Below are 21,282 nucleotides of genomic sequence, written 5' to 3' on the forward strand. Positions count from 1 at the left end.
ATACTTAGATAAATTAATTGTATTTAAAATATGCAACTTCTAAAAATATATAGTTGGCCCTCAAAGATCCTGCAATGTATATACACGGTTTCGGGGAAGACGCTTTTTTTTGAGACGGAGTCTCGCTCTGTTGTCCAGGCTGGAGTGCAGTGGCACAATCTCAGCTCACTGCAAGCTCTGCCTCCTGGGTTCACGCCATTCTCCTGCCTCAGCTTCCTGGGTAGCTGGGACTACAGGCGCTGGCCACCACGCCTGGCTAATTTTTTGTGTTTTTAGTAGAGACGGGGTTTCACCGTGTTAGCCAGGATGGTCTCAATCTCCTGACCTCGTGATCCACCCGCCTTGGCCTCCCAAAGTGCTGGGATTACAAGCGTGAGCCACTGCATCTGGCCAGGAAGAGGCATTTTTAAAAAGGACTAGAGCCTTGAATTTGAACCCTGGCATCTGGACAAAAACAAGAAGAGGCCAAAATGCCATGATCAGAAAAATTAAGGACCATAAATACCTTTCTTCCTTATTACTCTAATTCAAAATAGTCTGGTAAGAGAGAAAGAAAAATTACATTTCCTCAGGAAAGGCCGGCCCCAATTAAAATTCTAAGTGTCGCTTATACCAAGAGCACTGGTTTATTGGCAGATTATTAAGCCCTGGACCAATGTCACTCTGTTAGACCTGTATTAAAAACGTGGTTTATGTGGTGCAGGGTCAGATCAGTAAAGAGCTGTTAGCAGATGACAGGTTTGATTACCGCTGGCTGCAGGCAAGACGTATGGATCCCTGAGGAACAGCAGCACAGGCTGGTGGGACAGTTTGCTGGAAAGGTCAAGAACAGGCATGTCAGCATCAGGGGACGATGGTAAACAGAAAACACTACAAACTAGCTTTGAGGGGATCAAACTGCTGTGCGGGGACGTCTCAATGTTTATGTTCTAACAGTGTGGGTGAATAATAGCATGCAGAGTGAGAGTGAACAAATGGGCACTGCTCTCATCTTCTAAACATTTCTTTGTGGAATTTGAAGCAGATATACAATCTATACAATAAATCATTGCTGAAACGTGCTTTCCTAAAAATCTTGTAATACGATTGTTGATAAAACATTCTGATTACTTGCATGAAACAATGTAGGGCTCTTATTCCTCCACTTTTAATTCTAACTGGTTACTCTTGTAATTCCCTATGAAATATTTATAATCGTAAAACCAATTTCCGAACAAAGGTTCTTAAGAAAAACATAACTTGAAACACATCGTGGATGATTAAACATTTAGCAAAACCATAATCCTATTCCTGGCTGATGAGGGTTAGTCCTTACCTTGACTCTTCAGACTCTGTTTCATCAAAAGATCTAAAAGTTTTGAAAAAGGAAAAAAACAAAAAAACCACATACGTTGAGTCAATGTTTATGCCAACAAAGGAAAAAATACCCAATATTATTCGATGACTGAATTGAGGGATATTTTTTAAAAGAGCTGTGAGTTTCCACTGAGCCATAGCATCGCTATGCCCCATCCTAAGGAATCTGAAGACTGGAATATTCTTTGATTTCCCTTAAGATTACTTAAAAATCCCCAGGTTTTATTACTACTTTTGGGCTTGTATAATGGAGAAAACATTTCGCTCACTGCCACTGCTAATGTCTATTCTAAAAAATACATAAACATATATGAAGCCTAACCTGCCCGTAAACACATACAAGTTGGAACAGAACACACTGACAACACAGTACTTGCCAAGTGTATAATTTTTATTATGCAATAAGTGGAAAGTGGCTCTGAGTAAACAGTGCTCATGAGGAGCTGTGACAGGTGTTTGCAGCCCCGTCATCCAGCAGATGGCTAAGGTTTAACATGACTTTGGGTGTGGCCTGCTTGATTTTCTTGTAGTTAAGTGTGGTTCCTTCAGGCAGCGAGAAAATGGGTAAACCTCTCTCCTGCATGGATTTTCAGAGAGTTTGTGATGATTTTTTTCCCTGTAAATGGATACAGTATGCCATGGATGTTCCTGAAGGCCTTCTGAGGCTAGCTCAGCCCACATCATATGCTGTTGCTGGGCCAGTGGCTTATTTCAGAGTTAATTCTTTGGGAGAAATTTTCCTAATTGCTGATGATATCAAACCTCTGGGTCCTTGGGTTTAGGACCAATGGTTTAGACCAATAGATAGGGATTAGGATTTGTAGTCCTGCCACTGGAAGTTCCTGAGAGAGGCACCTGGACTATAGAGGAGGAGGGCTCACCTTGGAAGCCCTCGGTTCTACAAGCTACAAGGCAAGAGATCTTAGGAAAGTCACTAAATTCCTGTGTCTCTGTTTGCTCAACTATAAAATGAGAGGAGTTGGATCAAATCATCTCTAAGATCATTCATAACTTTAAAATTATATGAATATGTGTACCACCAGGATACGAATTTTGCTCGAGTTTCCACTAATAAATGAGCCCATAACAAGTTATCCAGATTCATAATTCCCATCAAGTAACATCATTCTATGTAACAGTGTAATTGAAAAGGTTGATTCCTTGAGTCTAAACATAGGTTACCGAACCATGGCCATTTGGCTGCAAGATGGGCATGAGGACTTCAGAGGAATTCTTTTAACCAAAAGCAGGGGGCGAGCGAGTACTGTAGCAAGCCAAAAGAGTGGGCGTGGCCGGCGGGCTACTCGGGCATCACTCTGGGCTATTTGTTAGATCAATTGGTCATTGAAGAGTAATTTAAAATACACATCCAATATGCAAACATGATTCTTACCCACAACTTTCTGCCTTTGGTAGAGAGGGCAAGTGTCGCACATTTAGGAAATCAAGAAACAGTTTGGGAAGTTCTTCATTTTCTAAAATGACAGCCTGTGAAAGCAGAAAACAATTAGAAACTGAAGTGAAGTTTGCTAGGCGATCAATCAAATGAACTATTTCAAAAAGTCATAACCGTCCATCAAAGTTCTTACCAGCAACATTCCTGACTGTCGAGATGAGGAGTGGTCTCTGTTTTGCCCACCAGGAATTCAGGCTGACACACAGGCTAGCGAGTGCCGGCAAATCCTGCAGTTTATCTGTTCTTTCATTCAACTAGCATTTGTAGAGCACCTACTATACACTAGATGCTGACTAGGGGACAAGACAGTGGGGAGCCAGGTAGAAATGGTTCTTGCCTTCATGGAGATTCTAATCCAGAGTGAATATTTCAAAACCTGGCAACATCAATAATACTGTTAAGATATGTATATCAAATTTTCCTTACTGAGTGATAAAGTGGTTTGATATACATTATCTATACGTGGGTGTGTGTGTGTGTGTGTGTGTGTGTGTGTGTGTGTGTGTGTGTGTATCTCCCCACAGGAGACCACTGCTATTTAGGAAATACGATAAATTATTTTTTCACTAGAAGATTTAGTCAAGAACCTTCAACTATCACTGTTTTGGCATTAGAATCAGCTGACATTTATTGCCATTTGGACAGCTCCACTTAAAGGGTCAGTAACAACTTTACTGCTAAGTGTAAATCAGCGTACACACTGAAAAAAAATCCATAGAGTTCTTCCATTTAGTGAGCTCTGCTACATAGCTGGCATAATGGCATAACCATGTCAGTACTCACAGATCCAGATTGTGCAATGTCAAGGAGAAATCTGACAAAGAAGTATGTATCTTCATATCTATGTATTTTTAAAGTCTACCAGAGTGTGTGAACTGAATATAAGTTTGCCACCTCCCCCTCCCTCTCTTCCAAAAGACCACAGGAGAAAAGCATCAAAGGTTTTATCATAATCTCTGACTTCAATACAACTATTCTTAAGGGTCATTTTTCATAACACCATGGGTAAATTTTGTCCAATAAGTACATGTTGTTTAAAGAACTATGAGAATCAGTGGTGAAATATCATTCACACAACTGATCAGGAATACTGTGTAAGGGTGGTGTATAAAATACATAACAAGTAACAAAAGTGAGGTGAAATTATGTATCTTGTAGATACATAGTTCTGTATCACATCTTGTTCTTAGCCATGGTTCACATACTGAGTGGCCCCAATTTCTCATCAGGTTTTGTAATACTGTTACCCAGTTCAGGTCATACAAATGGAGTGGATAACTATACAGGTTGCCTGTCCTCCTAGGCTGCCCTCTGTCCCACACTACAGCAGAGCCCTCCTGGTGTTCAGTCCCTGGAGAGGGGTCATCTAAAGAGCCACCTCCACTGGGGGCTGCTACTGTTCTTTATACAGCTCACCATTCCCATGGAAGCTTAAGGAATAAAAGACAGAAGAAAAAATTGGGGTGTTATACTTTATTCATTAAATAATAATTTACTGGGCATCTATCATGTTAGGCACTGGGACATGATGATAAATCTTACAGGTCCAGTGGAGCATGGGCTGAAGAAAGCTAGCAATGAACAAGTAAACACACACACTAAACAACAACTTAAACTTGCCTTAGAATATAGTGAGATAGAATCGAAATAGCGTATCACTCTCTAAGCGTTTTCCCATCTACCAATGCATTCATCCGTCCATCCCTCTGTCCCTCTCTCCATCCATGTGTGTGTATGTGTTTACTTTCTCCTGGTTATAAAAATAGAAAAATAAAAAGTTCAGAAAATAAAGAAGAAAAAAACCCTCCTATGTCCAGAGGCATAATTTCATTACTATTTCAATTAAATTTCCTTAAATCATTTCACTTTCATCTCAGTTTTTACCTATTCAAGGAAATTTTTTAGGTGCCCAGAGGTCATTATTTCAGTGCCTGTAACTCAAAAAGTTCTAGGAATCATCACACATATAAAACTCCAAGGTATTTTGGCTCTGACACATTTCAATGATTGTTTTTTTTCTAGATACATGTTTAAGAGGATGATACAATACTTATTTGAATAATAAAACCTAATGTTGTAACACATGCAGACCTGTTCTCCCAGGCAATAGTTTTAATTATCTGTACAAGTGGTAGCTTTCACATTTAAAAAAAGAGGGGAGGATATAACATTCTTATCTCCACCCCCACCTTCTTAAAATAAATTAAATCAATAACAAGTGTGGGACACTTTTAATGACCTGAACTACTTAATTTCCAGGATCTTTAGAGATGTCATCCATCACCGCAGTATGGAGGAAGACATCTCTTGAGTGTTCAGGGGGTTACTTAGGTTTTATTAATGCAAGATTTAGGGAATTTTAACAAGGTGAATTGTTTATTTGCCTTGACAGATTGGCTTACAATGCACTGCCTACATCTACAGCATGATCATTAATGACAAAAGACAGGCAAAAAGCTGTTTACACTGCAACACAGGGACGGGAATTAATCCTGCTCAGCCTCCCCAAACAGAGTTCTCTAAACAGATGATCACGTTGCTTTACATAAGATATACTGGCAAAAGCAATACAGAAAACTCCAGAAATCTGCGTGAATTTACTTTGCTAAATTTTCACCGAATATTCTCAAATAATATTTTCCATAAAACAATGACCAATAGGTGCTTTGGGATTTATAGTTTTAGAGAAGGCAGCATCGACAGTTAGTTAAGCATTTAGTTATGTGGGCAGGAATATTTCCTAAGCTCTGTTTTTAAAGCTTGGGAGAAAAGAACTAATACTTCAGAGATAAAGTAAAATATAGAAGAATTTACCTAATGTAATATATTATGTACAAATGACTGTCATCAATTGGTACAGAGATACAAAACAGGAATTAAATCTTTTTGTTCATACACACATGATCTTATTCATGAGAAACTGAACAGTAAGGCTGGACCTCACAACTGTTCCATTTACAACTTCTTCAGTTTCTTGAAAGGCTTTTGCTCTGAAGGAACCACCCCTTCTTGAAGCTGTACCCCGGGTCATCCTATAGAATAAATATGTCAGTTTGGTTTAAATCTCTCAATTTTGCTCAACAATAAGCTCCTAAGTTTTAAAAAATCAAATTTTTGAATATCAAATCCTATCTCCCTATTGTTTTAGATTGCTTATTTTTATTTTTGATTAATATCCAATGGTTAATCACTTTCATTCTTTAGAGAGGCAGTGTGGTGTAGGAAGTAAATGGGCTTTCAGGAAGACTTGAGTTTGAATCCTTTCTCTTTCTATCTTAAAATTAGGTTATTGTGAGGATTAAATGTCTGCAAGAATCTCTGACACACAGTTAGCGATGGATAGATGCTAATTCTCTTTTCTTTGAGTATTGTTGTTGTATTATACATTTCCAACAACCTATTTTATCCATTTTGAAGTTGGGATAATTGTTCATCGAGCAAACAGAGCTTCTTGGCCCTCTATATTTCAGGGATCTTTTTGAGTATCAGATAAAAGCTGAGTATCCTGCTTGCTGGAAAACACACATACATCTATAATTGTGCTTCCAGTGGCAGGGGGTTTGTAGACCCCTGACAGCCCAGCCAAGAACACCTGCTTTTAGCTTAGACAGGGCAATAGCACTCACTGCTGGGCTCACTTTTCTTTGGCCTGGAGCCCGATGCACTGTCGGCCGGTGCTGTGTGCCAGCTCCCCAAAGGACACTCTGGCCTTCTTGTTTCAGTTTTCTATCTCTTTGTCAATTAGAATCCCACTGGAGGGTATGCTGCCTTGCTATTAGAATTCATTAATGCCTTCAGCTCTGGGCTGAGTTGAAAATATTTGGCATTGAGGCTACTGTGGTAAAGGATTCTTTCTAATACACCAAAATCTATTGCTGCACCGATTCTAGAGAATAATTCATATTCATGATTTCCATGTCTTCTATATATTATTCTAAAATACGGCAGTCAGTGGTGTGGAGAGTTCCCCAAATTAACAAAACATTAAGGAAAGTATGATTTTCCACTCTATCATTGCTGGGTTAGAGTACAGCTGATGAAGCACTACCATGCTGCCCCTGTTATAAGAGGGGCATTCTGAACTGCAGGGTAGCGATGGGATCAGGCCCAGTGCTATCTACTTAATCACTCAATGACCCTGGTGGTGAAGTTCTGACACTGCTCATCCCATTCCTGGATGCAAGTCGGCACACATGGCCTGTCAACTAATTTATACAGTAAAACACCAAGAATTCAAAATGAATGTGACAAGTTTGGAGAAAAAGCTAGAAATAAATCCCAATAAATTTTACAGGTATACACACAGAGTGAAATACCGTGAGAGGCAGAATTAATTACCCAGATGCAAGACAGAGAGTAGCTGTTTATGTGTGAGAATCATGGGTCTCAAATGGTAGGTCTGCAAGAAGTGTTCCTTCCACATGGTGTCAAATGAGCTGAACAGTTCTCTCACCCCACTTAAGGCAATATTATCAAGCACCCCCTGCCACCACAAAAGAGAAATAATAAACCTAGGAAGAGCTAGAGGCAAGCAATGAAAATAACTAAAAGATTTCAAAATAGTTTCCATAAAAACAAGTCATCCAATAGTGGGTACCAAGAATGGAACCAGGCAGTGGAAAGTCAAGGGGATAATGATCTTTAAGTTAACTAACTGTTCTGTTAAGGAGGGTGGCCACTGGTTATCCAGCATTTTCAAAGCTGCTGGAACAAGAAGAAAGTACTGACAAAACTAGCAAGGAAGGAGTCATTTTCTAATTGAAGCGTGTGCAATAAAAGTAGTAAAAGTGACACAGTATGAAAAGAATAGGCACTGAAGAGCATCAAAATATCCTGGACTCTTTAACAGACTTGCAGATTGGAGACGGTATAGAATTAACAGAGAAATGCACTAAAGAAATTTCCATCCAATCTGTCACTTAGGAATATAGGAAGACCAAAAATCAGGTTATTATTATGGTGCACGTAGGAAATGGGGTTAAATGAAAGAACTGTTACAGGTGTGTGACAGGCTATTTGACTTACTTCGATATTACTACATCCAACTCTGATAAATAGCAAAACTGGGCAATAGAGTGTATTTTGTAAGAAACAAAAAAAAATTATTTTTCTTTACACAATGTTACTCACTCTTGTAAGAATAAATGACTTTCTCTAAAGCAGACCTGATATTTCTTCAGAAATATCACTTTAAATGAAGAATTTTTAAAAATTTAAACTCTATGAAAGCATTTATAAAAAACTTCCTGCATGGGGCGGAAAAACAACAGCATTACCACCAACATCCCCTGTAAGCTCAATGTTTACTCCTGAAATGTTCTTTTTATTGAAAAGGTGCAATTATCATCATATAACACAAATCACAAAATCCCAATTTTTCTACCTTATCAGCTTTATAAAATCATCTTCCCAAAGGATACCATTGATTAGTTGCACATGTTCTTTCTGTGGCATCCCATAATTGTCAGTTATCTTTTCTTCTTCAGTAAGTAAAATGTAGTCACAAAATTACAGAGGGACTTGTTCTGCCCTAACCTTCGTGAGATGCCATCATGCAGTGGAAAACACTGGTAAAATATCACAGGATAACGCCGTCCAACAAGAGAGACATATAAACACTGTAATGATTTCCCACGAGTTTCCATTTTAGAAAATTGTCACTAAGGCGAGCATAAACGGTGACACATCTCCACTGAGAACACGGTGAAATCGAACGCTGGCATTCTAGTTAGGTCCAAACCTACCCAGCAGCCAATTATAACAGGAATGGAACATCTTGTTGAAAACCTGGACAAGACCACTTTGCTAACCTTCTAAGATCATAGCACAGGGCTGTGTTGTTTTCACTGATTTGATCCTTTTATTCCCTTTTCAACACACACACACGCACACACACACACACACACACATACACACACACTTCTTCCCATTGTCTATCAGGGTTGTTATAAACTGTAGGGAACCTCTTTGCCACAAAAGCTAAGGTACTGAACTAAGTCAAGAGGTTTACAAGGGCACTTTAAGCTCTTTCTCCATTCCATCTAGTTTGGTTTGAAATGTCCGGCTGTTGGGGTGACAAAGTTCACCACTGTAGCTTTTCCTCTCTTCACCAGGAAAGATGCTTCATACCATATCTACTTCAGAGATACGGCTAAAAACAGGGAGGGAGAAAAATCAATACCTCCTCACTGCAGTAAATGGGCTGCAGTGTCACTGTCCTCTGGGACCCAAACCTAAGAGCTCACAGAGGCTCTGTAGTCCTCAGTCTTCTACTTACCACTTCCCTGCACCTGGTCAAAATTTCACAAAATGAGCCATAATCAGGTTAGCAAAGGAATACTTTTTAAAAGGCAGCCACTAGGCCAGGCACAGTGGCTCACGCCTGTAATCCCAGCACTTTGGGAGGCTGAGGCAGGCGGATCACCAGGTCAGGAGATCGAGACCATCCTGGCTATCACGGTGAAACCCCGTCTCTATTAAAAAATACAAAAAAATTAGCCAGGCATGGTGGCAGGCACCTGTAGTCCCAGCTACTCGGGAGGCTGAGGCAAGAGAATGGCGTGAACCCAGGAGGCGGAGCTTGCAGTAAGCCGGCAGCTTGCAGTAAGCCGAGATCGTGCCACTGCACTCCAGCCTGGGCAATAGAGCAAGACTCTGTCTCAAAAAAAAAAAAAAAAAAAAAGCCAGCCACTAAACAGATTTAAGAAGGATCCTGACCACCTGAAAAATAAAAATCAGATGTGCTCTGAAGAACCCACTGCACCATGCATCCCCCTTTTTGTGTGTGACACCATCTGCAAGATGTGTGTAGTCTGTGCCTTGGTAAAAACTGCACTACTCAACGAATTCAAATAGACATCTGCTGTGGTTTCACAGGGCTTTATAGAGTATCTTGCAAGAAATCTGAGGACCTGCACTAAACGCTGAATGCCGAAAAGAGCCTATTTAAAATAATAATGAATCTGTGCAAAGAAATAATATAATTTGGCTTAAGAAGATTTGAAAAAAAAAAAAGGAATACATTTCTGATAATGTGGCTAAAAGGAAAAACTAACCATGGAACAAAAGAAACTGGAAAATCAATAGTCTTTGGAGCTATTTTAATATCAAGGCTTACATTCTGTGTTTTTCTAGAATACAATCATATAAAAGTATTTGTTTAGCACCTACTAACTACAAGCATTATCCTGGGGACACAATGGTTAGCCCAACAAATATAGTCCTGTCCTCCCAGGGTTTACCATTGGGTAGGGAAGATGAATGCTGATTCACAGCAACGAATGTGAAATTACAAACTGAATTAGTACCTTAAAGGGGAGTAGCTAGTTTCCTTGATCATTAGTAACAGAACACCCCTATTAACCTGTAGGGTGAAGGAAAGCTTCCCTGGGGAAGTGACCCTTGAGCTGGGAGTTGAATGAGCTAATGAGAATAATGTGAGTAGGATATTCCAGCTTGTTCAAAGGCCTGTGGAAGGTAGAAGCATGACATTAAAAAAACCCTTAAAGAAGGCCACAGAAAATAATAAAAATAATAAAGCTAGGCAATAAAATGGGGACACCTAAGCTGGAGAGGTTAGGAAGGGCTTCTGGATCATGTGAAGGATTTTTTTTCTTTTCTCTGTAGACTTGGGAGTCATTGAGTGATCTTATGTGGGTGGGTGATAGATGGGGTACCTCACTGTACATGATACAATCTGATTTGTATTTTGACTACAACTACAACATATGTAGTAGTGGTTCCTCAGATCCAGGGACCATGCATTAAATCCTCTCTTTGGCTAACTCTAAACTGCTTCTTAACTAACTCATTGAGCTAATTTTAATGACTATATTTCTCATTTCATATTAGGCATCTCTAGCTTCAAAACTACTGTTCAAATTATGTATTAGTTCAGAGTCATTCATTCATCCATTCCCCAAATACTTACTGACATTTACTGCATGCATAATAGCACTATGCTACATAGTTTAATTCTTTTTTTTTTTTTTTTTTTTGAGGCGGAGTCTCACTCTGTCGCCCAGGCTGGAGTGCAGTGGCGCAATCTCGGCTCACTGCAAGCTCCGCCTGCCGGGTTCACGCCATTCTCCTGCCTCAGCCTCTCCGAGTAGCTGGGACTACAGGTGCCCGCCACCACGCCCGGCTGATTTTTTTATATTTTTAGTAGAGACAGGGTTTCACCGTGGTCTCGATCTCCTGACCTCGTGATCCGCCCACCTCGGCCTCCCAAAGTGCTGGGATTACAAGCGTGAGCCACCGCGCCCGGCCTAATTCTTTTCTTATTCAATTTTATTGGAATATTTTATCTTTCCCAATATTTTTCTATTATATTTATAAACTTAATTTATTCCACAGATATATTTAAGGGAGCCATTGAAATTGGCTCAATTAAAATACATTCTTGATTTTCCTTGGATTTTAAATTTATCTTAACATCTCAGCTAATTCTTACAAATATATAAAGACTTTCAGACTAAGAAAGGCAACACATTCCATTAATCTTTCTATTAAAACAACAACAACAACAACAACAAAACGACTGGGTGCAGTGGCTCGTGCCTATAATCCCAGAACCTTGGGAGGCCAAGGCGGGTGGATCACTTGAGGTCAGGAGTTCCAGACCAGCCTGGCCAACATGGAGAAGCCCCATCTCTACTAAAAATACAAAAAATTAGCTGGGTGAGGTGGCACGTGCCTGTGATCCCAACTACTCGGGAGGCTAAGGCACAAGAATCACTTGAAACCAGGAGGCAGAGGTTGCAGTAAGCCAAGACGGCATCAATGCACTCCAGCCTGGGCGACAGAGCGAGATTCTGTCTCAAAAAGCGAAACAAAACAAAACAAAACAAAAAACATGGACTCATAACATTTCAAAACCTGTTTGAAAACTTCTGAACAGCTCAATTCTTTACAGCAAATGACTGGGTACAATTACTTTAAAGTCACATATTATACATATTTGATCCATTTAAATTACCTGTGTATTGAATAAAAATGCACTTCGGCCGGGCGCAGTGGCTCACGCTTGTAATCCCAGCACTTTGGGAGGCCGAGGCGGGCGGATCACGAGGTCAGGAGATCGAGACCACGATGAAACCCCGTCTCTACTAAAAATACAAAAAAATTAGCCGGGCGTGGTGGCGGGCGCCTGTAGTCCCAGCTACTCGGAGAGGCTGAGGCAGGAGAATGGCGTGAACCCGGGAGGCGGAGCTTGCAGTGAGCCGAGATTGCGCCACTGCACTCAGCCTGGGCAACAGAGCGAGACTCTGTCTCAAAAAAAAAAAAAAAAAAAAAAAAAAATGCACTTCAATTACACATAATAGATAATGCCAGGATTTACGAGGCATTTTCTGGATGATGGAAAAAAAAATCCAAACAAATTTTAAAAACAATCATAGGCTGGGCACGGTCGCTCACACCTGTAATCCCAGCACTTTAGGAGGCTGCAGTGGGTGGATCACTTGAGGTCAGGAGCTTGAGACCAGCCTGGTCAACATGGTGAAACCCTGTCTCTACCAAAAGTACAAAAATTAGTCAGGTGTGGTGGTGGGCACCTGTAATCCTAGCTACATGGGAGGCCGAGACAGGAGAATTGCTTGAACTCAGGAGGCAGAGGCTGCAGTAAGCCAAGATCGGGCCACTGCACTCCAGACAACAGAATGAGACTCTGTCTCAAAAATAAATAAATAAATATATACATACATACATACAATTATAAACTAGCTACGTACCTGTAAGCGAAACCTAAGATCAGGGGACCATGGTATTTAATATCAGTGTTTTACAACAAGCGAACCAAAACAGATTTAATAATTCAAATAATGTGGTAAGGCATTTAGTTAAATACTACTTTATAGAAGAAACAGTAATCAGAACTAGGCTTATAAAATGTCCCCTACAGATAGCCTTAGGAGACTGGTTTTTAATAAAAGATTTACAATTAGCACAGCCCATAAGTGTTGATGAACTGATGTTTTTAAAGTGTTTAAGGTGCTTTAAAACAATTTGCTCTCTCAGGCCCCTTAACCATTCCCCCAACTACCTAGTTTATTCAGCATTCTCTTTCTTTACATACTGTACACTTTGACTCAGCTCCAGCACAGCTAGGTTTCAAGTGGTATAGTCTAGATAGATGAGGCCTTTCTAGGTATTTATATTCTTACTGTACTATAGTTTAGACATAGTATACTAGGCTAACATCATTTTTATAAATGAAGACTTCCAACACCATTTTATATTTGTTCAGTTATAACACTATATTTAGTCACCTGTTTAAATGGTACAGTAATGTAATTGATGTTTTACATGAATTTAGGAACCCTCAATGAGCAAATTTCAAAGTGCACAGTACTTAGTGGGAAAATAGTGGGAAATGGTTAGAGTGTGACAACAGACTTATAAGATGTGTAGCTAGTCCTCAGAGAAACAATGTATGAAAAGTGGCCCTTGTGGAGATGGCTCATAGGCTGTAAAATAAAAAACGTATCTATAAAGAAAGTTAGGAGGAGGTGCTTGGCCTCTTGGCTGCAAAAAAAAAAAAAAAAAAACAGTCAATGAAATTGTTCACTAAAATACACAGGTAGGAATAGTAGCCTACTGGGACAGAACACAATAGCAAGAAAGATGAGAAATTAGGGCTGTCTACACATGGCTGGTAAGGACTACACAGGAGGTCCAAGCTGGAACCTGTTCTCTGAGTTCAGGGAAAGAAGAACATATGTATCCTAGCCCTTCTCCCAAATCTAACATTGAAATGAATCCTTCTATAACTTGGGAGTTAAATTACAGACATTTATTCAGGGACCTATACACAAGAATGAATATGCCCTTTTCTGGGAGTTTTCCAGATTACACCAGTCTTTTTGCATCTGTGCAAGATCCAGTCTTCCCTTCTTCTTTACTAATGGAATATCAATTTTCTTGGGGTATGTGGCAAGCTGCCAAGCTAAAAATAACAAAGAACAATACCAAAAACTGACGAAAATAATATATCCTGCCCCACTCTTACCCCAGCATTTCCCAACAACACCCGCCCCCGCCCCACCACCCAGTCCCTTAGCATGTGACACAGATCTAGCCAACAAAATGTCAGAAGAAGTGACTGGATGGGAAAAGTCAAAAAGCTTCCTTAAAGTGACTGGTCAGGCTGCAGTGGCCCCCATCTTTTTGCTCATCTCTCCACCTCCTTCTTCTTGGCTAGAATATGGGCACGGTCTTTGAGCTTAGTTGTCATCTTGTAATTATGAGAGAAAGGCCAAAAGAATCAAGGAAATGCAATCCCTGATAATCCTGAGCCAATGAGCCAAAACCCACAATTACCTACCACTTTCCTTCTCAGTGCTTAAGGTTAAAACTCACTTTTAGTTAAGTCCTTGGATTTGGCTTGTTACCTACGGTAGAACACATAAACCCCTGCTGATAGAGCCCTCATGCCTCTGCAGATTGTAAAGTTCTGTTTTTGGCCCATAGAACAGAATACTAAGTAGCATGATTGCTACAAAAAGAGAGAGAAAGAGAAAAGAAAAAGAAATTCTGATATTCTATTTTTAATTTACCGCTTTAGTACTGGGTAGAACACTTAGGGGAAAAAAGAAAAAATAGTGCTGATATGCTACTTTTAATTTACTACTTTTAAAAAGTCCATAACACAAACAATAGCATATGAAAAATAAAAAAGCAAATAGGTTCATGCATAGTCTATAAAAAGAAAAGGCCTAACACATGAAAATTTGTAACCCTAACTCAGCAGGTGCCAAGAACACCCATTACAGGACAGTAAAGAAATCAAGAATACAGGTAATGAGATGAACCTAAACAAAGAAAAATGTACGCTGATTATCTAGAAAAATATCCTCCCAAATTGGGTCTTTTAAACAAATCATAGACTGCATCCCCATGGAAATGGAGTGTTTTGTTAAACTTACTTTACAAAAGAGATGGCCAAACCATTGTAGAATGAGCCACAGGAAATAATTTAGCATTGGCTGGTGGAAAAAAAATACAATTCTACTTTAATAGGCCTTTTTAATCACAAATTTTATGATGATTTAACAGCCTGCCATTAAGAGCAATTAAAGGGAGATAGCAAGGATTTACACTAATATTCTAGCAAGTTAAAATGACTACATACATCTTCGAACAAACGTTTTCTATCTTGAAGTTCTTAGCTGAGTTTGAGGGAGATATACTAATTTAATTAAAAAATAAAAAGCTGGAAGACGTGCCTCTGGTATCTCAGGATCAAGTTTTTGAACTCACTTCTCCCTGCCTATGGTTATCCCTAGTACACCCCTGACCAAGGAGCCAGACATCACTGGGGCTGGGCAGAGGCTCAGGAGACACAAAGGTACTCCTAAAAACAGAGAAACCAACAACCTAGATAGCTTGTCAGGCCTACTTAACCACTCTAGTTGGCCAGACAAACCGTACCAGGCAGTGGTCTACTCAACCACCCTCACCTCAGTCTGTTCCAACTGTGTCCTGGAAAGGGGGGCAGGGAAGTACCTGGGAACACCCGACAAGCATGCTCCTTTTTCCTGAATAATTTAAAGAAAGAGAACATTTTCTTACATGGTTTTATTTATATTATGATTAACTTCTCTTTAAAAAGCTTGTGTTTTATATGTAATCCACTTGTGTTGTAACTTCCTAGCCCCTTAATGCATGCACACAGGCCAAAGAAAGTATCTGTTCTATAGACTTGGTATGCAAACTCATTTATTCAGATCTCAAAAAGCACTATCTCTGTGGGCCAGTAAGTTCCAATAAAGGCCTTCTGTGCAATGGTGTTGCCCCGCTACTATTGGCAAGACTTCCAATCCCCTGACCCAGTACTTTCTGACTCCCATTAGCCCCCTCTAAATTTTCTGCCTTCTTGTCCAGCTTAAGGAGCTGTGATCTACCATCAGAATCAGTCCCCTGAACCACCTCCAAACCCATCAGCCTTTCTCCCTCTGCTGTACTCGGGACGGCTCAGTTCTGGCTGAATCCCAGCAATCTCTCATTCATGCCTCTACCCAAGCTGCTAAACACTGAGAAAAATCATACAATACAAAAAAGACTGGTTTCACTTTAAATTTAAGCTCTTATCCTCAAAATATTATCCAGAAATCTTGTTACTTTTCTCTAGAACAGTAGTTCTCAAACTGTAGCCAGAATCAGAATCGCCTAGAGGGCTTGTTAAAAGTTTGCTTGGCCCAACCCAGAGAGTTTCTGATCTAGCTGGTCTTTGGTGGGGCCTAAGAATTTGCATTTCAAATAAGTTACCAAGTTTCTAGGTGATGCTGAAGCTACTGATCCAGGAACCACAGTCGAAAACTACTGCTCTAGAAGAATCAGCCTTTACCCATTTTCGAAACTTATCCTCTTCTCCTTTTATCTCCCTCATCCCTTCCTCCACCCTCTCTCCCAGCTGATAACCACTCTTCACACTTCAGAGAATGCAGAAGCCACCTGGCTTGATCCTCCTCATCTTTATCCCAACAACTCTACCTATACTGCACTTCCATCGATCTTCTCCTTCTTCTGCTATAGCGAAGAAAACGTCCCTCCTTCCATCAGAAGCCAATTCCTATACCTCTGCTCTGGCTCTCAGTCCACCCCTTGACTTTCTCAAATATTCACTTCTTTAGTTATTTTGCTCTTCTTTCTCCTAGTTATTCACTAATTCCATCCATCCATCCATCCATCCATCCATCCATCCATCCATCCACCCACCCACACACCCATGCATTTACCTATCTGTCTGTTCGCCTTTCCATCTCTGCTGAATCATTCCTATCAGCAGATAAACATGCACTCTCACTGTAAAACAACAGGAAAAAAAAAAAATCCCTCAGAGGCTACAGCCCATTTCTCTGCTCTTCATGGCAAAAGTTTTCAAGGGTGTTCAACCGATGCTGTTTCCCTTTCTTATCTCCAGTTCATTCACTCTTTCATGCTCTGCAAATTGGCTTCGACTTCCACCATCCTCAGCTTGCCATGGCCACAGGTCTCTTTTGGGTTGCTAAATCACTCGTAACCTCACCTTACTCAGCTTCTGAGCAGTCACCACTCACCCTGACAACCACCCTCTCACTTCTCTTTTTTCTGTGACTCTTCGGGTTTGTTTCAGATCACATTCTCACTCCCCTTTTCTATCTGACTTCAAAATGTTGGGACTTTTCAAGGCTTAGCCAGCACCCTCTCCCTAAGTCCACCAACTGCCATGGATTTTAAAACCTTAAGGCTGATGAGGTAAAAATTCACATCTCCAGGCTAGACTTCTTGTCTGGGATCCAGACTCACCAAAACTAAATACCTATTTAACATCTCCACTTAAATTTCTTACAGACATCTGCAATTCAAAATGTCCAAAGCAGAACTCAGTATTTCTTTGAACAACAATAAAAAAACCTGCCTCTCCATGACCTATCACTGCAGAACTTTCCTCATCTCTGCCAATGATGGCCACATCCACCCAGCTGCTTCCTTTCTCTCACGCTGACAACCAGGCTATCACAGCATCCTCTGGAGCTCCTCTCCCACTCATTCTCACTCTCTGATAACCTCTTTCTTGCTCCCTTATTTGTTTCCTTCAGAGTGCTAGCAATCATTTCCTTGATAGGTTTACTTGGCTTCTGTCCACTGAACTCCAGCTCCAAGAGGGCAGGGCTGAGTCCACCTCATCATCACTGTATCTCTGCAGCCAAGAAAGGGCTCTGAATGCATGAGGGTTGTTCTAGAGGCAGAATCAGGGCCAAGAAAGGTTAAATAGTGAGAAAGCGAACTTCGGCTTAGTATAAAGAGAAACTTTATAGCTGAAGTCTCGTCACAGAATGCTCTGCTTTGGAAGGCAATAGATGCCACTGCAGCAAGTGTCTGACCCAAAGCAGCTGGAGGCCCAGTTCACATAAATGCTGCAGCAAGAACTTAGAAGCTGATAGGAAATTAAGCAAGGGATTTGCTGAGGAAACAATAATAACATCTAATATCTTCATAACATTTTATGGCTTGCTAAGTGGCCTCACATATAATGGGTTGCTTAATCCTCTCAACTACCTTTGAGGTAGATAAGCCCAAGAGCACTTTATAGATGGAAAAACTGACTCTGAGATGTTAAATGACTTGCATTTCTTCATAATAAACCAAGCCCAGATCCACCAAGTGGACAATCTCTGTGTCTCTGGGCAGGAGAGTTGAGAATCCAGGTCTTGCACTCTCCCTGAAGTGCTCCTAAGAGTCCTTCTCTCACCACCTTCTGGTCCTTCAATGGTCAGCTGTTCCCCCTCATCCTCTGGCCCAGAGCAGGACCCACAGTGCCTCTCTCAAGCTCTGGTGAAAGGTCATGCTGTGGCTTACTATGTACATAAGACTCAACCAAGGAGGGTGCCACAGGGAAACAAATAAACACAGTCATGACATGAGATGATAGGGTTATAAGTTACCACAAAATAAGCCATCGTTCATCTAAATCTCGGGAAAAATAATCCAAACAGAACAGTAATGCTCTCGCTTTGTATCAAATGGACTCTGCTACCCAAAGAAGTCCCTCTCTGACCCCTTTATTATGACTTATTACATTCTCAACTTCAATAAGGACAAAAAAGAGAAACTAAAAACAGCTTGTTCACTATACCTTGTTTTTCGTTTTTCTTTGTTTTTTCATTTGTTCACTAAACTTTTTAATGCATAAGGAAAAATGCAGGCTGAAAATTAGGTTAATTTGTTTTTAGTTTTTAAATCCTATTATCCTAATAAGTGCTAAAAACTCATGTCAAAATTGCAAACATTTCCTGACTTTACACAGCCCACTACGTCTTCATTTCTAGTAGAGGAAAATAGCTACTCACTAAAGCAATCTGTCTTGAGTACAATTTTGCAACTGGAATATAACTGAGTCAGACAACAACCTGAACTCTGTTAAAGCATAACTTCGAATAATGCAGCGAGAAGAAGCTTCCCAACTGCGATAACTTTTCTTGTTTTGTCTCACTGATATTTCCTTATGAGGGTTTTTGGGTCAGAGTAAACTCCCGAGGACTGATTGACACTCCCTTTGAAACTAATTACATTAAACAGCAGGTGCCCACTTCAAGTTTGAGCAGGAGAATGCAAGACATTAAGGGAATTCAGTGCAGTTGGGGTTAATGCTCTCATTTTTAGGAGCTTCCTTAAGCTTAGATATCCTATGCTCCATTAACTGTGTCATTTATGTAAAGAAAAAAGAAGGATCAATCTGACAGATTGAAGTTTAAAAGTATAAAATGCAGTGGATTTTTTTTGCTGTATTGTAGCTATTCTAAGAATGCAGTCTGAAATGCCTACATACTTTTAATTACATAACATGTTAGCTAATCATACTTTCAGGGAAAAAATCTGCTATTCAAGTTACAGCTTCCGACAGATTGCTGTGATGATCATATGGCACATAAGAGGAGAGCAAGCTACAGAGAGAAGAGTCATGGATCTGCGTCAGTGACTGAACTCTCTATCAGTAAACCCAGTTTTGATAGAATAGGCATTTCTTCACTAATTAATACAAATGATTACTCTGGAAAAAAACATTGATGCTGATGCTACAGTAAACCAACAAATACCAATTATTCTTTAGTGGCCTTCTGTTAGTAATCTGATGACTATCACAATAATATCAATATTTAGCAAACCTAAAAGTACACCTTTTCAAACATACCAACTTCACTCTAAATATAAATAGAAGCAATACAGTCATAGTTTTAAAATATTTGCTCACTGTCTGGGAAACACATAGTAAGACCTCATCTCTACAAATTTTTTTTAAAATTAACAGGGCATGGTTGCACATGCCTGTAGTCCCACCTACTCAGGTAGCTAAGGCAGGAGGATTGCTCGAGCCCAGGAAGTCGAGGCTGCAGTGAGCTATGATCTTGCCACTGCACCCCAGCCAGGGCAACAAGGTGAGACCCTGTTTCAACAACAACAAAAATTTTTCACTACTTTGTTGGTTATATTTGAAGGATTTTGATAAAGTCTGAATAGCCAGTCATTCTAACACTGTAAGCTAACTCCGAGTCCTGGCGTAAGTCTGCTCTCGTCAGTGACTCCAAGGGAGTTGATTTTGAGATAAACACAGTCTAAGGCAAACGGTTTATATTTTATGCAGATGGTATATGGTATAAGTAAATATTCAAAAATGCTTAAAAATCACAGGTTCTAAGTATCTTAAGACAGAGAAAGAACAAAAGAGAAGAGAAATTATAAGGTGGCCTTTAGTTACGCAAAAGTAAATAAGAATATGCAAAATTTAAATTATATTCCATTTAAGAGAAAAAAAGGAAGGAATAGAAGGAAAGAATAATCAAAATACAATCTAAATTGTTGCACTTGCAAAAAAAAAAAAGGGGCTGAAAAAGCTCACTTGAGAATATGTCTCATTTACTTCCATCTTTGGGACTAATTATATAATTATTCACTTAACTATTGAGAATAAAATATTACTTACTGAAAAATAGCACCAGTGGTCTTATTTCCTCAATTTCTTGGTGAATTAGGTGTGTTTTAGAAGCAGATATTCAAAATTCTATTTGGAGAAGCAGATCAATAACTACTGATAGCCTGCATTATTATTACCAGTACTAATACTATTAATACTATTCAAATGCTTTTTTAAAAAGTTAATTTTTTTCAAATAAAATATCCAATGCCTACACAATATTTAATGTATTATCCATTATAGATAATACAAGAAAATCTATGGACAGACTTAATTTTTATTATTCTTTTAAATTTAATGTCAGTTTTTATTCTACTAAAGGACTTTGCTGAAAGCAAAGTAACTTCTTTGAGCCACCTGCAAAACAAACCAAACCCCTCCCTCTTTAGTAACTGTATCACTGTACATATTTCTTTCAAACACACATATTACATTGTAATAATCTGTTTAGGTACCTAAAAGACCAACCTAAATTCTTCAAAGGCATTATGTGTTAACAACTTGTTCTGTGCTGGGCAGCTGCCACGGTAGATTTCTCAATATCTATTGAACATTGGCATCTTTCCCCTAATTTGTTGACAGCATGCCCTATATTCTGATAACTACAAAATTTCATTTCATAAAAAATGCTTTTTATATCAGTTTTCATTTTAAATTACCCATAGGTCCCATTTTTTTCCAGTAGCACAAATAATTAAGTTGATTATAATTCTAAATTCTGTAATATAAAAAGTAGTTTAATTTGTCACAAAATACACTTTACATGCTAAATGGAATATGATTAAACATGTGTTCAAAGAACTGCTCAAAATAGAGGCTGAATAAATAGCAGTGGAATATGATACAACAGCTCCTTCAGTTTAACTCAAGTCCACACAGGAAGCACTGGCATGCCCTTCAAACATAGGAGATGCTCAAGAAATTGAGGTTCTCCTTCCTTTTCCCTCTGGCATTCACTACTACAGGGAATCAGGGACAAAATTAATACAGAAAAGGCTTCTATTATCTACCAGTCACT

At 39.5% G+C, this 21,282-nt stretch overlaps 1 protein-coding gene across 4 annotated transcripts in view; it reads right to left on the reverse strand.

Annotated features, from left to right (window-relative positions):
- Positions 1–21,282, reverse strand: part of SNX24 (sorting nexin 24) — a 189,409-nt gene that overhangs the window by 25,729 nt on the left and 142,398 nt on the right. For 3 of the 4 annotated variants that reach the window (XM_058440560.1, XM_032156566.2, XM_032156567.2), the window contains exons 4-6: positions 2,750–2,844; positions 1,316–1,348; positions 749–813 (exon numbers count right to left, since the gene is read on the reverse strand). In XM_058440560.1, the coding sequence (XP_058296543.1) occupies positions 749–813; positions 1,316–1,348; positions 2,750–2,844 (193 nt within the window). Of the gene's footprint in view, positions 1–748; positions 814–1,315; positions 1,349–2,749; positions 2,845–4,281; positions 4,563–21,282 lie in introns of those variants that run through there. The other variant, XM_058440561.1, reaches the window with a different exon arrangement.

Source organism: Hylobates moloch, unplaced genomic scaffold, assembly GCF_009828535.3.
Source record: "Hylobates moloch isolate HMO894 unplaced genomic scaffold, HMol_V3 SCAFFOLD_6, whole genome shotgun sequence".
In the NCBI taxonomy this organism is placed as follows: Eukaryota; Metazoa; Chordata; class Mammalia; order Primates; family Hylobatidae; genus Hylobates; species Hylobates moloch.